This window comes from Hibiscus syriacus, unplaced genomic scaffold (assembly GCF_006381635.1).
Source record: "Hibiscus syriacus cultivar Baekdansim isolate YM2019G1 unplaced genomic scaffold, ASM638163v2 tig00018833_pilon, whole genome shotgun sequence".
NCBI classification, from domain to species: Eukaryota; Viridiplantae; Streptophyta; class Magnoliopsida; order Malvales; family Malvaceae; genus Hibiscus; species Hibiscus syriacus.
In genome coordinates this window covers 43,804-62,712 of record NW_024062449.1, presented here as the reverse complement: position 1 = coordinate 62,712, position 18,909 = coordinate 43,804, and the positions used below count along the sequence as shown (strand labels likewise).

The 18,909-nt window shown below is 35.0% G+C and overlaps 1 protein-coding gene, 1 non-coding gene and 3 pseudogenes across 2 annotated transcripts; 4 read left to right on the top strand and 1 right to left on the bottom strand.

Moving 5' to 3' along the window:
* Positions 1–227: 227 nt before the first annotated feature.
* Positions 228–300, top strand: TRNAA-CGC. The gene has a single exon. It is a non-coding gene; the product is annotated as a tRNA-Ala (tRNA).
* A 4,859-nt stretch (positions 301–5,159) lies between these two features.
* Positions 5,160–9,056, top strand: LOC120209410 (annotated as a pseudogene).
* A 2,282-nt stretch (positions 9,057–11,338) lies between these two features.
* On the top strand, positions 11,339–11,788 carry LOC120209409 (annotated as a pseudogene).
* A 2,225-nt stretch (positions 11,789–14,013) lies between these two features.
* LOC120209408 (14 kDa proline-rich protein DC2.15-like) lies at positions 14,014–14,686 on the top strand. The gene has a single exon (XM_039208430.1). The coding sequence runs from the start codon at positions 14,063–14,065 to the stop codon at positions 14,474–14,476; it is 414 nt and encodes a 137-aa protein (XP_039064361.1). The 5' UTR covers positions 14,014–14,062; the 3' UTR covers positions 14,477–14,686.
* Positions 14,687–17,414: 2,728 nt separating this feature from the next.
* Positions 17,415–17,533, bottom strand: LOC120209419 (annotated as a pseudogene).
* Positions 17,534–18,909: the final 1,376 nt, after the last annotated feature.

The window sequence follows — 18,909 nt, the reverse complement described above, 5'->3', positions numbered from 1 at the left end:
TCATTTGCATACTAAGCTTTTTTGGAATGCGTCTATATATGAACCAACAGTTCAAAGCCCACGACCAACAGTTCCAGCCCCTGCGTCTATATACAAGTCTTAATGCCATTTTCACTCGATTTTCGTCTAAATCTGCCTTCAACTAACACTTTCTTCAGATTTGCAGGTCTCTCAGATATTAAAAAAAATATTAAATATAATAGATATGTTGAGACGTAGATCAACATGGGGGTGTAGCTCACATGGTAGAGCGCTCGCTTCGCATGCGAGAGGCACGGGGTTCGATTCCCCGCACCTCCATTTCTGTATATATTTATGCGAGAATCTCTTAAATGCAATGATTCGTTTCGTTTAACGTTTCTTTTTTTCCCTATTAATTGCCACACAAATTCCCAACACCATTTCCCTCCATAAAAACAGGTACAAATATCTAGGCCTGTAAACGAACCGAACGCACATGAACGGAAGTATGTTCATGTTCGTTCATTTAATAAATAAACGAACATAAACGAACACGAACATAAACGAACAAATTTTTTTTTGTTCATGTTCGTTTATTAAGGAATATAACTTGTTCATGTTCGTTCATTTAATAAATAAACGAACATAAAAACGACCATGAACATAAACGAACACGAACATAAATGAACACGAACATAAACGAACATAAACGTTGGAGACCCTACCTTCCATTGTTCTTTCATGAAAGATAGTCGACAATGCAAATCAACCAAATCTACAGTGATAAATAGCGTAAGAGCTGATTAGCAGTAATGAAATGTTTGAAGATATCAAATATTTCGATCGATCTTTTAAAGATATTAAATGATTCACATGACTTTAATCTAACGCTATAACATTTATCTTAGTGGTCCATGATTATATATGAACAATCATTTTCCACTACTTTATTCTAATAAATTCATCGGCTAAAAGTTTTGTGACATCAATACCAGACTTTAGTGAGGTTTGTTAATAATGGTCATTTCCGTTGACAGAGTAGAAAATTTAACAGCATGAAGATTTCGAACGGTACAAATTGGACTACAAGGCAATAACATAGATCCGAAATCCCTTCGATGCTACATATCGTAACTGATATTATTGCTAAACCACCATTCAAAATTTTAACGTACCTAAAGTCTACTCCACAACTAAAGGTCACACAAGAACTATGAAAACAAAAGTTCATTGTTAAAGTGTATTTTCTACTTATTAATGGGTTCTTCCTAGAAAACTCATTACTTCAGCTATTACACTCTTTTCATAAATTGCATAGAAACCTTTATTTTGTTTTCTAGCAAATTCTATATATTTTTCTCTTTGCTGATGTTCATATATTTTCGATTGTTACCTTTATCTTCCTATCTATTTCTAGAAAGAAATATGATGTTTTCTTGAGTTTTAGATGTGAAAATACCCGCAATAACTTTATATATATCAACTATTAAGTCAAATAAAACAGAGAAAGAGATGAAAATATATCTGTAAAACTTCAGATTGCACTATAATATAACTTGTTTTGAAGCTTTCAGCAATCGTCTACACTCTCCAGTGAACACTAGAGTTTGGGGAAAAAATGGGGGAAATGAATATCGGTGCGAGGTGCCTCACGGGTTAACATATTGAATTTAATCTCCAAATAAAATTGGCTTAATTATGGAGTTGGTCATCAAAATATCAGATTAATTAATATTTTTAAGATACTTACAAATTGGTCACCAAAATTGATTTAAGAAGATTGGGTTAAACATAAATGAATGAACATAAATGAACATAACCGAACGAACATAAACGAACATAACCGAACGAACATAATCGAACGTTCACGAACGTAAATGAACGAACGAGACCTATGTTCATGTTCGTTCATTTAATTAAACGAACACAAAATCTTGTTCATGTTCGTTCATTTAATAAATAAGCGCACATAAACAAACTTCCCGCCGCACGGTTCACGAACGGTTCGTTGAACGTTCAGTTCATTTACAGGCCTACAAATATCACTCAGCTTCCAAAAGCAGCACCGCCACCTACCACCGTGGATTACTACTACCGTCTGCCGCCATCAAGCTTTGTGGTGTTCGACATAAACGCCATAGATGAACCGTGGGTCAAGGCGGAGCAAGGCCAATAGGAGAACCAAGGGAAGAAGCCCATGCATGTTTCCGGCTGTGCTTCTGGAGAAGCTCAACGCCTTGGAAGTTGGGTGCTTTTCCTCACTCTTGGGAAGAAGTTAGCAAAACCCTTGAAGATCTCAAGCCAACCATTAACAACAACGATAACAAGTGGTCTTCCAAAACCAGCTGCAAATGAGATATAAGGGAAATCGAGTCAATGGGAAAAGAGACGAAAACGACGCCAACAGAGCCAAGGAACCCGGAGCCACGACTTTCAGTTCAGTCAGGAGCGTTCAAGTTAAAATTTAGGCCTTCATAGTAAAGGACAGTGAAGAGCGGGAGAAAGAAGGGAGGATGGCGAATTACGATAAGATAATGAGCAAACGAGACCCGTTAAGAGAGTTATTGGATATATGCCCCCCAAAGCGACAAAGGCACGATGGTGATTTACTCGACGTCGTTGAGGAGTGTCCGCCACACGTTCGAGGATTGCAACAAGCTGCGGGGGATACTCGAGGTCCAACGCGTGGTGTTCGATGAGCGGGACGTGTCGTTGCATGGCGAGTTCTTGCACGAGTCGAGGGAGTTATTAGGGTGTTCGTTAAGGGTCGACGGAACCTTGGCGGAGCCGAAGAGGTGAGCGAGTTGAACGAGACGAGAAAACTTGGGTAGATACTGAGTATGGGACGCGTCGAGAGAGGCGTAGGGCTGTTGGCTTGCTGCGGCTGCGGCGGAGCGAGGTTCGTGCCGTGTGTGGACTGGAGTGCGGAGGAAACTACAAAGTGACGTCGAGTGGGGCTGAAAAATGAGAACGGTGTGGGAAATGTAATGAAAATGGATTAATACATTGTCCAACTTGTCTTTAGTGCTCATGGTTAGGCCCATTGAGTTGGGCTTAAGAGTTTTTGAATTATGATGCTCATTGAGGAAGCAAGCATGGTGCTTAGTAGTGTATCTACCCTTTGCAAGTTGTTGCTTATACATACAATATGTATGCAACTATTTCAATATATCATCGTGCCCGTCTAATGATAAGTATAGAATATGATACGTCACAAGACCTAAAAAATTTAAGGATTCTACACATGAATGCCATTTAGGTCCACTCATGTATAACATTTGTGTTCTAACGATATTTAGGTTCGAAGGAAAAATAATCTTTCTGTTTGATTCTTGAGAAAATGATCGAGAAAATTGTAAACGAAGATTTTGACAATATCTTTAATCGTTTTTCATGATGAATTTGGTAAAAAAAACCTTGTAGATCCCTCATAGTTTCAAAATTTTGACAAATTAATATTTATTATAAAATATTTTAGGGGTCTCATTTTTAAAAATAGCACAGGGCATCCACGCCATTTTAGGACGGGCCTATATACCACCTTAAAAAATCTAATAATAAATTTAGGCCTTTTAATTAATAATTGATTTTTGTTAATTTATTCTAATATATATATAAATTTATCTTATTGATATCTCATCTCATCAAGTGTTATTTGATTATAAACACATGGAGCATACACAATCTACTTGTGGTCTTGTACGTCTCACAGTTATTTCAAGCGTGAATTATACATTTTTGCAGATAAATTTTCAAAATCAGATCATTTTAATAGAACAATAGTCATTTTTTTTTATCAGAACCACCCTTAGATGTGTACTATAAAAAATAAATTTATAATTAAAAGGAGAAACCATGTGATATACTTACTTTTTTTTAAATAATAATTTCTATTATTAGTGAACTAACTAATATCTTATCGATTACTCAAATGCTTAGTAGTATAGACAAACACTTCGAGACGGCAAATCAAAGCATCTTATTATTGTGTATGAATGGGATTCCTCCTCCGCCTAATTTGAAGCACTAAATTGGTAGCCAATAGGGTTCAAATTGGGTTTTGAGGAAAAGGTGAAAATTTTATACAAATAAATAACCCAATGGAAAGGTTATAACATGGAATTTGACCTTAGTTTAGTGGTGCGCTTATTAAGTTTGACCAATCATTTGGAGTTTTAATGACATCCCTCACCAATCAAAGCATGTATTATTCAGGGCACAATGGTTTTGATTTTATGAAATTATATGTATTGAGTTTTTATTTGATTAATTTTTGTGAATTATTGAAATAATTATTGATATAATTTAAGTATTTATTATTTCTTTATTATGTTTGTTCTCTGTCTCAGTAAAAATATATATTTTTTGAATTATAACCAACATAACTTTCTTAAAACATATTTAAGAATAATATTTAGTATACTATACGACTCAAACGAGTCCAAATCTAAATTTATTAAAAGAAGTCAGAGAGAGAGAAGAGCCAATCATTTGTAACGTTATAGTGATCATTTTGTAATAATTTGATAGTTTTAATAATTATTTTATAGATTTTGAAAGTTTAGTAGTGAAAACAAACATTTGTTACTAGTTTAGGGACCTCTAGTTTACTTCACCCAAAAAAATTCTGCTGGGTTAAATGGAGCCAATTTTGTTGCCTGTTTCGAAGCAGACAACGAAAGAGACGGCAACAAACGGCGCAATCCCACCTAACACCTCTCCGTTAACGCCAAACCACGCGCTTCCCAATAGCAGGCAATAATAACCCAATCATCCCCCGTACGTAAAACGAAGTCGAGAAACGGCATTAATCCACCGCCAAAATGGTCCGTCATATTTAACATATTCCTCCATTCCCCGGTTAAAACCTCATCCAGAGTTGGTTAAGTTAGTCATAAGACGATGCTTAATAAGAGAAAACCAAATACATAAAGAATGAAAGAAATAGGCGAAAGAATCAGAGTCAAAGCGATTTTCTGGGATTCTGTTGCAACGGCGTTTCCTTAGCTGAAAGTGGTTTCGCGAGGTGAAGCAATGCGGTATTGTGACTGTGATAGCGATTTTTGATTACGGTGTTTGGATCTGGCGATTGTTAACGTGTTGCGAAGAGGTGGAGACGAGTGAATTAGAAGTGAAGTTTCGAAGAGTCAAGCAGTCGAATCGTGTTAATTAGATCGTTTAAGTGTATACTAATACGATACGATATATTAAGTGAAGGATCAGATCGGTTTGGACTTTGGAGGTTTTTGAAATTCGCTGCTGCTTGTTGTGACTTGGAGAGTTAGAGACAGTTCAATGATGGCGAATCTGGGAGAGTCGTTTTCGCAGACAAATAATGTCTCCCCTGAAGGTAAAAAGAAAACCCAAATCGGCAGCTTCTTTTATTTTTGTTTGCCTTTTCCTGGAAAATCGTTGAAACTTTTTTCTCTTCTTTGGATTGATAGGAAATGGAGGCGATGATCTGTACACGGAGTTATGGAAGTTATGTGCCGGACCACTGGTTGAGGTTCCTCGAGCTAACGAGAGAGTGTATTATTTTCCTCAAGGACATATGGAACAGGTAAATATCTTTTCAATTTTCATATTTTATTTTAAATTCTCCTTAATTTTTTTTACGGAAATGATTATTTTTCATTTTCATATTTTTATTTTAAATTCTCCTTAATTTTTTTTATGTAAATGATTAATTTATTCTTGGATTTGTTGATTGAAATACTGCTGTTTTTGGTGGGGGATTGTTTTAGTTGGAAGCGTCCACGAATCAGGAGTTCAATCAGAGGATTCCAATGTTTAACCTTCCATCAAAGATTCTTTGCCGTGTCGTTCACATTCGGTTGCTGGTAATATTAACAACTATGATTCTTAATTGTGTTGTTTGTTTCCCGGGAAAATAGATATAAAAAAATGAACTTGAGTAATTATTGGGGTCCTATTATTATTTTGATCTTGAAGAGGACTTAGACCTTAAAGCTATAAATAATTAATTTTTGTTTTTAGTAATTGGTTTTCCTGCTCAAAAAATGGGGTTTCAGATAGATTGTAAGAGATGTATGTAGTCTTGGTGGACCGTAATATTATCCTGTCAACATGATTGATTTGGGCATAATTTCATGGATCTGTTCTGTATGTAGGCTGAAAAAGAAACTGATGAGGTTTATGCACAAGTAACTTTGTTGCCGGATCCAAATGTAAGAACCAATTTTCTTCCTTGCTGAGTTGTGTATTTTTTATATTTGAATTGATCTTGAAATGAGTGATTTCCTTCTTTTTTCTCATCTATAGCAATCCGAGCCAACAACCCCTGATCCTTGCCCCCTGAGTTTCAAGGACCTACTGTCCATTCATTCAGCAAGGTGTTAACTGCCTCAGATACAAGCACCCATGGAGGGTTTTCTGTTCTTCGCAAACATGCCACGCCTTCCTAAACTTGTACTAGTTTCAAGATCCTGCTAGCTTTTGGCCTTTTTCATCTTTTTTTGTTGTACCCTTTTTGCTGATTTCTATACATGGATATCTTTAAGGACATGCTCTAGGCAACCCGACCCAGAAATTGGTTGCTAAGGATCTTCATGGCTATGAATGGCGTTTTAAGCATATTTTCAGAGGTAATATACTCACCAGATTTTTTTACTCTTGGTGTAAAAGACACCTCCAGCAATCATCAAGTGGCACATTATTTATGTGTATCTGATTAAATGAGCAGGCCAACCAAGGAGGCATTTGCTCACAACTGGATGGAGTACGTTTGTAACTTCAAAGAGATTAGTAGCTGGTGACTCTTTCGTCTTTTTGAGGTAGATCATTTTTGGTTTTTTTTCTAATTGTTTTTGTGCACCTTGAACATGTTCCGGCCTTTGGTGGTTTTGTTCATTCTCGGGTTTTTAATGGGCTATTTCTTTAACACTTGGTTATCTAGAGGGGAAAAGGACGAGCTACGTGTTGGAGTGAGGCGTGCTGTTCGGCAACATAGCATCATGCCAACGTCAGTGATTTCAAGTCTGAGTATGCATGTTGGAGTGCTTGCAACTGCATCTCATGCAGTTTCAACACAAACCCTCTTTGTTGTCTACTATAAGCCGAGGTTTGATATTTGCAGGTCTGTCAAAATTTGAGGTAAAAATGATACATTTTCTTACATTTTCTTGTGTAAAATATCAGGACGAGTAGGTTCATCATTGGGTTGAACAAATATTTGGAGGCTGTTACAAATAAGTTTACTGTTGGCGTTAGATTTAAGATGAGGTTTGAAGAGGAGGATTCTCCTGAGAGAAGGTAGTGGAACTTAACCACGTGATTGCTTTGAATTGATGATTATTTGATCTCTTCTGTAAATTCGTACGCAACCTATCTTGATTGATAAGGTTTGCTGGCACGATCGTAGGGTTTGAAGATTTTTCTCCTCACTGGAAAGATTCAAAATGGAGATCATTGAAGGTAACTTCTTCTTATATGCTTTGTTCAATTTCAATTTAAAATTATTTTGGCAGTTTAGGAGCAGTTGTTCTCGGGCCGCTATGGCCATAATCATAAGAGGCTGGGGAAAGGCCGAGGGCTATAATTACCAATTTTTCAACAGGTACAATGGGATGGACCTGCCTCTATTCCAAGACGTGACAGGGTTTCAGCATGAGAGATAGAACCCTTTTCTACTCACGTTCCACCATCTCTGGCACAACCGGTTGCAGCTAAGAAAAAAAGGCCTCGACCACCTGCTGAAATTCCTGCCATAGGTGAAGACGTGCTTTCCTTGTTGATGCCTCTTCTGTTTTGCTTCTATTTTTTATAACCAACTCATCCCATCTTATTTGAATAATATAGATATATCTTCAAAAGCATCATCTCCTTGGAATTCTGGAGTTATGCATTCTAATGATCTAACGCCACAAAACATTCCTGCTGAAGCAAAAGCAAATGAAAATCCTGTCATGTGGCACCGAATTCAGACTGAGATGAGCAGTAGTTGCAGCTCTGTTACCGAGACTCCAAATGAAGGAAGTTGGCTGTCTTCTCCTGGCTTTAGCGTTTCCCATCATCTGTTTCCTGATACAATAGAAGAGAAAACGAGATTATCTGATTGGCATATTCCTCCAGGTTTTTCAAATCCACAGCTCAACCATAATCCAACCTTTGATCCAATTGAAAAGTTCAACAGATCAGAGACAGCTGCTAGTTGCCGATTATTTGGTATTGAGGTGATAAACCATTCTGCAAGCTCAACACCATTGGAGAGGACATCTGCACAACTTTCTACTATGACTATGGTTTTAACCGAACGACTTGACCCAAGCACCCTATCCTCTACTGATTCAGATCAGAAGTCCAACCTTTCAAAAGTTCTAAAAAGAAGCAGGAACGGCAACAGTTACCAACAAAAGAGATCCAGAGCAGGCAAAGTTCATCTAGCTTTACAAGAAGTCGTACAAAGGTATTGAAAATGATATATTCTTGCAAACATTAATTCCTCCAATTGGATAAATTATTTACTTCGAAGAATTTCCAGTAATCTTTCTTTGGCGTCTGTGTATGTGAACAGGTTCGGATGCAGGGAATAGCTGTAGGTCGCGCTGTGGATTTGGCCATGTTCGAGGGTTATGATGAGCTTATAAATGAACTAGAGAAGATGTTTGGCATTAAGGGAGAGCTTCGCCCTTGGACTAAGTGGGAGATTGTCTACACTGATGATGATGGGGATATGATGCTGGTAGGCGATGATCCATGGCCGTAAGTAGCCCGATAATGCCTCAAGTCTTCCACACATATATGATTATTTGTTCTAGAATTCAGACATTTATCGATTTTTATCTTATATTCATGCAGGGAATTTTGCAACATGGTAAGAAGAATATTTATTTGTTAAAGCCAGGATGTGAAAAAGATGAGTAGAAGAAGCAAACTTCCCCTGGCTTCCATTGAAGGTGAAGAGACGATAATAAGCTCATACTCATCCGAAAAATAAGAACCCGTTCATCCTTCACTTCCTGTTTGTTTATTGCTGGTACATCGCATAGCTTTTTTGAGTGAAATTGATGAACCCTAATCACTTGACCTAAACATCATCATCTGGTTTTGAAAGAAGCAAGAATTATTCATGAGTTAGTTCGGGATAAGAGACTAGGACCATGAGAATGTCCTCTGGCTATGATATTGGTGTTTCTTGTGCTTGTAAATATGAAATGTACTCTGGCAGTATAATCCATGACTGTAGCTGCTTAGAGCTTATAATGCTCCCACTAATTTAGTTAGCTTCACTGTCCTTTGTAGGGGGGTTCGATTTGTACATATTCATTAGGCGATTATCTTGCCATTATTCAAGAATCCTCAAGTCATAAGCTTATTTCATTCTCCCCTTTATTTATTAGAAGGGTGACATTTCTTGGCATTAGTAATGGATCCAGTTACAATATATGAAACTCTAGTTTTATATTAATTTATGATCATTAGATAAACATATGTTAATGATTTAGTTTAAAAATAAAGAGTTTTTTACGTACAAAAAAAGCGTGGATAATTTGATACATATTGGTTGTATATATTAATATATAATTTGATACATACTGGTATACCCATGTCGGAAGGGAGTCGGAGAAAGGAGACGCCGCACCGCAAAAAGATGCTGTTCCAGCGCATGATCCTTGACGCTACATTGCTCAATCTTCCTGCCATCTTTCATCTTCCCTTTGGTAAAATTGGTATTCAGCTATGGAGTCTTGATATTACCCAAAACTATGGGCGATTGCCCAATGTGGATACACACATGGGTAAAATTGACGTAAAAAATTTGACTCATTAGGTTATTTCAAAAATTATTTTGAGGTATAAGTTACGTGTGATAAGTTTTAATAAAATATATATATATTTTTAGAATATCACTCAGACATAATAAATTTTAATTAAAAAATATATTTTATAGGAATTCTTCACGTCAACGTGTTAAGTTTGAATAAAAAATATTATTTAGACAAACTCGTCATGTGTACGTGATGAGTTTACACTGTACTGTAGTATTTGTCGTAGATTTCAAAGTTGATTTAATGGGCTAGTTTTATCTCCTGCTTAACTTATTGGGTCAATTTTACCTACACAAGTGCAAGGCATAAACAAAATGGAATGGGACCTAAGCCCATCATGATTAACCCTTTTATTGGTAAATGAACTTTCACTTGTATGTGTGTGTGCCCAACATTCATTCACGAAGATGTTCTTTCAACTACCTAGGGCTAGCATATCACTTGAACTGGATTCTTTTATCTTGATATTATTATATTTATTTATTTTAATTTGCTAATAATTGATGACATAGATAAATCCGTAGTTTTTCATCAGTTTTTTAGGGTTATCCCTGCATGTTGTGTGGTCCGCCAGAACGTGCCCACGTGGGGTACTTTCATCCCCATGGCTAACCAGTCCTTCCGTTGCCTGTAAAACATGGCCTCGAACACCGTCGCATCAGCTGCACTTCTTGTCGCCCTTAAACTGTTGTTCTTCACCTTGGTGAGGTCGACCGACGACCTACGTGCCATGCACTTGGGACGGGACCTAGAAAGCTTAGCCAGCCAGTTGCCCTACACATACACTCAAACTGTGTGTCTGCATGTGCTGATTTGTTTTGGGGGAGCGGTGTAATGTATGGTAATGGTCTAAATCAAAGCTCTTGTTATCAACGTGCAACTTGGTGTGCGAGTCAGCATTTCCGGTGAATCATTTTCAAAGGAATCAAAATTTTCCTTTGAATCGGCGTTTACTTTGTGCTGCTCCTCACAAGGAAAGAAGATTTAGATTCCCCCTGGCTGCTGTAGAAATTTTTGGCAAACCATTTTCCTAGCAATTCCTTTGATTTGCGTCAATATTGGGCTGCTCTACAAGTATGTAAAGTTCACATCACAATAATAGTTTTCAAAGTTACCATAATACTAGTCATATCGTGTAATAAACATCGCAACTGTAATTTAATATTATAGCACGTTTAGCGGTTAACATATTTCCTCCTCACAATTTAATATTATAGCAGTTGAACATGGCAATGTGCTATAATTTCCCATACGAGTAATGGTCTAAATTACGGGAATCTATAATAAAGAAAGATCTAGAGATTGATCCTATAAGAGCAATGGGAACATGGCAATGTGGCATAATTTCCTCCTCACAATCACAAATTTCCAAACTTCACCAGCCAAACTCATGGAATGCTGCTTTCTCATATTCTTCAAACCAGCCAGCTCAAAGTGATGACCCTACAGTTGGATTAACATATACAAAACAACCGACCAGCCCTGTTGAACACACCATAAAACCCCCTCCCCCTTCGCTCCAAATTCACCATCCTCCAACACTCCTACTTTTAACTCTAAGCAAGCCAACTGCAACTAGGGTTTTTGAGATGGCTTCAAAGAGATCAGCTTCCACGGTCCTTCTTTTGGCACTCATTATTCTCTTCTTTTCCCTCGGCAATGCTTCTAACCCCTGCCCTCCCACCAACCCTAAGCCTAACCCGAACCCCACCCCCTACTCCATCTGCACGAGGCAGATGCCCCAGGGATGCCCTTAAGTTAGGGTGTGTGCTAATGTGCTTAACTTGGTCAACGTCGTCGTTGGTTCACCCCCGGTGCAGCCATGCTGTTCCCTTATCCAAGGCCTCGCTGACCTCGAAGCCGCCATCTGCCTTTGCACCGCACTCAGAGCTAACGTCTTGGGCCTCAACCTTAACATCCCGGTTTCCCTTAGCTTGCTTCTCAACGTTTGCTCAAGGAACGTTCCTACGGGCTTCCAATGCTAAATAGACACTCTTCACTATCTTCATTTTCCTTATGTTTTCCACTATTTCCAATAAAGCAGTGTTTTCTTCTGGCAACTTTGCATTTTAAATTTTCCTAGTGGGAATTGATGCATTCTTCAAGTGTGTTTTTCCCAGTGTAAGGGACATGAAAAGACTTGTATTATTTTCCTTGTTGTTTCTTTATCGATTTAGTTATGTGATGCCTATTTATTTATATTTTTATGTTTGTATTTTTCGCTCAACATGCAAAATGTGGGCAAACCGCTTGGATAATAGTTATATACAGTGGCGGATCCATAAATATTTTTTTAAGATAAACATATATACATATATATATATATATATATATATATATATATATATATATATAAAACATAAAAATTTTAAATGAGATGAGTATAAATAGAATTTCAAGGTGGGTACCGTCTGTAAAATAAATAAATAATCGAAGAAAATTCAGATTTTAGGATAGGCACGTGCCCAACTTCACCAAGTTGTGCCTCCGCCACTGGTTCTATACCTTAATTAAGAATTCTTGAAATGCAAACTAATAACCATTAATGGTCAAACCCAGTTATCATTCAATAATGGTGGCTCAAGCTTGGGAGCGCCTCCGTTGCGTGGTGAGCTTGGAAGGCGTTACGGCATAGGATGTGGCTTAGTACGAGGAGCACAAGCATAAACCGGTTGCAATTATACCCACATGAAAAAGGTAAAAAGCATGCATGGCAACATGGATTTAAATTGAGATTGCGACTGCGTTTTCAGTCGTGTTACGTTTATCGTGGTTTCAAATATAATAAATACTATTGCAGTCATTGCGGCTATCGTGATCGTGAATTTTTTTCTAAATAAGTTATTTTTTAAAAAGAAACTAATTTTTTCAAAAAATAAAATGAAATAACAGAAAAATAAAGAATAACAGTCCGCTATTGCCGCGATTGGCCACTATCCGCTAAATTAAGGCCACAATCTACCATTATTAATGTGATTATGTTTTTACACCGCTATTTTCCGCGACCACGATATAACGATCGCGATACCGTTATCTGACCGCTATTTGAATCCCTGCATGACAATAAGCTTTACGTTACCCTTAAATATACGGAAAATTTGAAAAGAATAAATTACATTAGAGATTACTTGACTATGCTCAGGTATGGTTTTGGTTGCTGAATTTTTAAAAATATAAATAAAATAATTATTAAACTTTTTAAAAATATTAAAAATGATATTACATCTTATAAAATATCATTAAATTTATTAAATGACTTTGCACAACCAACAAATTTAGGGTCTGTAATCAGTAATCATAGGATATTAATAAGGAAGCTTAATTCTCAAGCTGCTTTGTTTCCATTAGATGTTGCTTTCTTACATGCTTCAGTTTGGATTTTCCGGGAAAATACGAAAAGAAGAAAACCAGAAAACTCAAAAGAAAATTAATAGAGTATGAATCTAGCTAAAAGAAAAAATCTCTAGCAATTTGATCAAAGCTTGAGGAACAGTGAAACTAAGAATTGATGGAAGTAATTATTAGGGCCCATGTGCTTAATTCCCCTCCTTTCTCAAACATCTGCAAATCCCCATCAATTGTTCTGGCTTTTCCAGTTCACCATGAAAGCTAAGAGACAAAGCTACCTCATCAGCATTCACATGCATGTGCTTATTTACTCGTCCTTTTCATTCATTCATTTTGGTTCCACAATTATCTCTTCTTTTTGTGTACATGTATAGTAATGTATCAGTGTTTTAATTTATTGACTAAATAATTCAGATCAAATAGTACGGTAAAGACTCGAAAGATTATCTCAGTTTAATAACCATTAGTCTGATGTACAAATTATGATAATGTTACTAGTAGCATGGTAACTAGTATACAAGAAAACAAAAATAGTTTATGAGATAGATCATTTTTATTCCTATCTTTCAACTTTATGATGGTGAATAATTGAACAATTAATCCATAGTTTTTCATCAATTTTTTAAAGCTTATAACGCATAAATTTATGTTAGGGGCGCAAACTTAAGAAGTTATATTAAAAAAATTTAGAGATGTAAAGCTATAAAATTTTAGGGGTGTTAAATTAGATAATCAATAGAAAATACAAAAATAAAATCTAAAATATAAGGGAATTTAAAAATTCTAAGGGGTGTGACAGCACCAGTACCCCTGTGTCCATCCCTGCCAACGTGCCCACATGGGGTATTTTTACTCCAACGTGCCCATGGCCATAACCAGTTCCTTAATTCGCCTATAAAAACCCTAGCCCTGATTCACCATTTTCATCACACCAATACTCACAACTATTGTGATTCTAAAACATCATGGCTTCGAAAACCGTCGCATCGGCTGCGCTTCTCGTCGCCCTGAACTTGTTGTTCTTCACCTTGGCGAGCTCGACCTACGTGCCATGCCCCCCGCCGCCCAAGAGCCCCAAGCCATCCCCCAAGGGCTCGCCCTCGGGGCCTAAAAGGCCAGCCACTTGCCCTAAAGATACACTCAAACTGGGCGTCTGTGATGATTTATTGGGTGGACTAGTGCACGTCGTCGGAGGCTCACCGAGGACCAAATGCTGCCGTCTCATCTCGGGTTTGGCTGATCTCGATGCCGCCGTTTGCCTTTGCACTGCGATCAAGGCCAATGTGTTGGGGACCAACCTCAATGTTCCCGTTTCATTGTCCCTGCTGCTCAACGCCTGTGGAAAGAAACTGCCTGCCGGTTACAAATGTGCTTATTAAGCTCACTTCCAATGTTTTGGGTCTTTTATTTTCTTTTATCATGTTTTGGGTGTGTTTAATTTGGAGTTTTGGTATGCCATAATCATTCACTAAGTGCTACTTGTGTACTTGTTTTGCTGGTAGGAAAGAAGGCTTCTCGCCTTCTAATCCTAATTAATTTGTGTTCCTTAATTTCAGTTCAACATTCAATAAATAAACAGCTTTGCTCAATGGAATTTATTTTAGGGTAAATTACACATTTAATACTTAAACTATCAATATTGATCCATTTTAACACCTAAACTTTCAGTTTTTTTTAAATCGCACCTAAAATTTAGTTTTTATTTCATTTTAGTATCCGTGTTCAAAATTTAACGTTAAGTTTTGAAAAAATTGAAAGTTTAGATACTAAAACGGATCAAAACTGATAGTTTAGGTGCTAAACGCATTAAATTTTTAATAGTGGGGTGCTAAAATGAATCAAAAACTAAACATTAGGTCTGGTTTCGAGAAAATTAAAATTTTAGGTATTAAAACAGAGCAAAACTGATAATTTAGGTACTAAACGTATATTTTACCCTTTATTTTATCAGTTGCATGTGTTGAAACTTCTAACATAGTATGAAAATACAAATTGAACTTGTAAACTCGATTAATTCAAACTTTTTATTGACTTATCATCCTTAACTGATAGTTGATTATCTAAATCGTTACACCTTATATCTCATAAAAGATGTTTATTATTGATTTTTTTGGTTAAATTTTTTAAAACTTTGAGTAATTATTATTTAAAATTTATTATTGATAAAAATATATTTTAAAAACTTTCAATCAAGTAGTTTTCAAATATATATTTTATAAATTTTAATTATTTAAAATATTTAAAATAATCATGTCAAAATTTAAAAAATTTGACCTTTTTAAAAGTTAATAAATTTTTTTTTTATGGGACGAGGGGAATATTTTTTTTTTAATTTTTTATCACATTCTTGAATTGTTGTTCCGTTTTTGTCAAGCCAACTGGAAAGCAATATGAGGTTTTCAAAATCTTGTGATTCAAATCTATAGCTGTGGGTATATGATGCAAAAAGCAAGTTGAAGGGATTAAAGGTTGAAAAATTCATGTCATATCAACAATTCCAAGAATCCAAAGATTTAATTAGCTTTATATCAATTTTTTCTTTAACCAGAGACGGTATCAACTTTAATGTTAGTTGTCGATCGTCGATTCTCTTTTATTTTTATTTTTCTTTTGTTTTTAAATATGAATAATTATGCATGTGTTACATGTTTATCTATGTTTGTTTGTATTGCACGTTTATCTCTGTCTTTGGGGCATGTTTTTCAGTTTTTTTTCTCGATCGTTTGTCCGTTCTTTTATTTATGTTTTATCAGGGTTGTATTTGACGACGCAACGACTGATCAAGATGGCGCTTATTTGAAATCTTGTTGATCTTCTCTGCTATGGACCTTTGGATTGAATTTGGATGTGTGTTTTTGCGTTTGAGGATAATTTCTCACGACGCTTTGCTCTGATCTGCAATTCTCAGTGGTATTTCAATAGCTTAATTCTCTTTTGTGTTTCGTTTGCTGATGCAATCAGATTTATTCGTATCTATTTTTTTTGTTCAAGTCTCTTGGATGGGGTTTTAACCTTTTCCATGTATGGTTTTTATATAATCTAAAGTGGTTAATTTTAATGTTATAAGAAAAGTCTGAATTATGTATTTAGTTTACGATGATAGTTATAAACTCTTATCATAATTTTGGATGTTTTCACTTTTTTTAATAATACTAACGGCGTTTATTAAAAAAAAACAGCTTTATATGTGTTTTGCAATAAATTACACACAAAAAAATATTTTATTGCGAATTTGGCCTTTTATATATTATTAATCAATTGAATTATATTATTTTGATGAAATTAAAATCACATGTATTGATTTTTTTTTTATTTTGAAAACAAAAATGATAATTTTATTGGTACAGAATTCAAACAATTTGCCATGCAATCAGGAAAATTATACAAAGCACCAAAAATGAAAGACTATATAATTAAGACAAGTCTCACTTTGGTCCACTATATACTTAAGACTATATAAAAAATTCAAATAAATTAGAAAATATCTCATTAATAATCTTAATAAAAAATAGTATTATCTTAAAAAATTTAAAAATATATATATTTTTATTAAAATTTCATGTATGATTTGAAACATACAAAATCTTTGTTAAAATTAATATGTAAATAGAAACAAAATGACATATACATATAAAAACAACCACAATAATAAATAATATAAGATAATAATAAAAATGAACATGCTGAAGGACTTAATTGAAATAACAAAAAAATGGACAATAAAATAATTAAACATGCAAATTAAGGATCAAACTGTATAAATGATAAATAAAATGAATAAAATAACAAATATCCCAAAGAATTTAGAAAGGCGTGAGTCCCATCTTGAATGATAGAGTGTATCCCAAAATTAGGGATGGGCATGAGTTCGATCCGGTTAGATTTTAAGTCTATTAGATTCGATCCGAAAATTATAAATTATTCACATGATTTGGATCTAACTAAAAAATGTACACTTTTCACCCAACCCGAATCCGACCCATTTTTTTAGATAAAATTTGAATTTGACTCAACTCAAAATAATATATTTATTTAAAAATATTATTTTTATTCAATAAAAATATAAATTTAATTGAAATAAAATAATGTATAGATGAATATTATTGCAATTATCCATAAATATATAAGGTAAAATTACAATTTTTTGGGCCGGGTATTTTTCATCCTAAACCCGAACCCGACCCGAATATAACTTTAAAAAAACCTGACCCGACCCAAACCTTTTTTTAAATCCGGCCCGATTTGGTTCGGGTCCGATGCCCATCCCTACCGAAAATGACGTGGTTTTGAAGGGAAAAAGTAAATTTTTTAAAATGAGAGGTGCAACAATAGAACTTCCTAGGAGGTCACCCAACCTAGTACTACCCTCGCCCAAGCATATTTAACTGCAGAGCTGTGATGAGATATGATGCATTAGTACTGGTATGATTACACCCGAGAAAAAAAAACATATATAAATCGTTAAACTTTGTTTCTTTTCATTTTTAATCAAAATTTTCTAAATTTCATTGTTTCTTGTATTGGCTATTGAATTTTTAATTCTACTTTTTAATGCTAATCAAGTTAGTTGAAGACGACATGTCCCAAAGAATGAAGATTGTGTCTTAAAGTTATTTCAGACCACAAGAATGGTTCACGGGTTTGAATTAGAGCCAAGGGATACTAGGGGTTGTTTGTTTGGCTCTGAATGATAGGGCCGACCTTGGGTATTTTTTGATCCGGGGTGAAATAAAAGAAATGAACCTTTAATTTTAAAAAAATATAAAAAATATATAGTATAAAATTGATATTTTTTTATTAAAATAAAAAAAATAATAGCAACCATTCTGCCCCGGCCCAGGGCTCTGTTCCTCTTTCAAATGGCGATGTTGATGTGTCTATGCTTAAAAATATATAGTATAAAAATTATAAAATTTTATGGGCCTTGGGCGAGTGACCCTTCTGCCCCTGCCCAGAGCCGGCCCTGCTGAATGGAACCATTCAGCGTTGAATGTTGAACCTTTCAATATTCAGCATGTTTGTTTCTCACCTCTGAATGATTCAGTGCTGACTGATTCAGCAAAACAGTGCTGAATGATTCAGCATCAAAGTACATTCTGAATCATTCAGAGCCATTATCAAACAACATGCCACATTCAGAACTAATTCATACAGAGCATCTGAATCATTTAGCATTTGAATCATTCATCGCTTAATCATTCTGAAATAAACAAACAACCCCTAACTTCCCAATTCAACTTAAAAGTTAGTAGATTAAAATATAATTATTCTTCGTAATTTTAATCATCATACCTTTTTTTTCATAAGTATATGGTGAATAAAATATAGTATATATTTAAAGACTATCAACTCTTTGATAATAAATGCTTATAATCTTATACACATGATGCTCGAATCCGAGACCTCAAGTGACAAAAAATCTCTTAACCATTGAAATTGTTTAATTTGTTATGATCTAAATTAATTCCTCATTGAATTAAATACAAATAATTGTACACTCACTTTTAATATATATATATATATAATATTTGATCTAAATTAATTAATAAATTAAATACCAATAATCACATAAAAGTTATTAAGCAACTCCAAGGAATCTGTCTTTTTGCGCAGTAAGATGACCAGTTTTCTTTGTAATCCTTTTTTATGTTTTCCACGTGACGATGCTTAGATATTCCTCAACAAATTCTCAGTCACGGACACAAAACTATACTTGCAAGTGTGTTTTATTTGTGCTTTTTTTATTGCAATTGTAAATATAAATTAAAATAATAATAATATAAAATAACAAACAAATTGATAATTATCATTG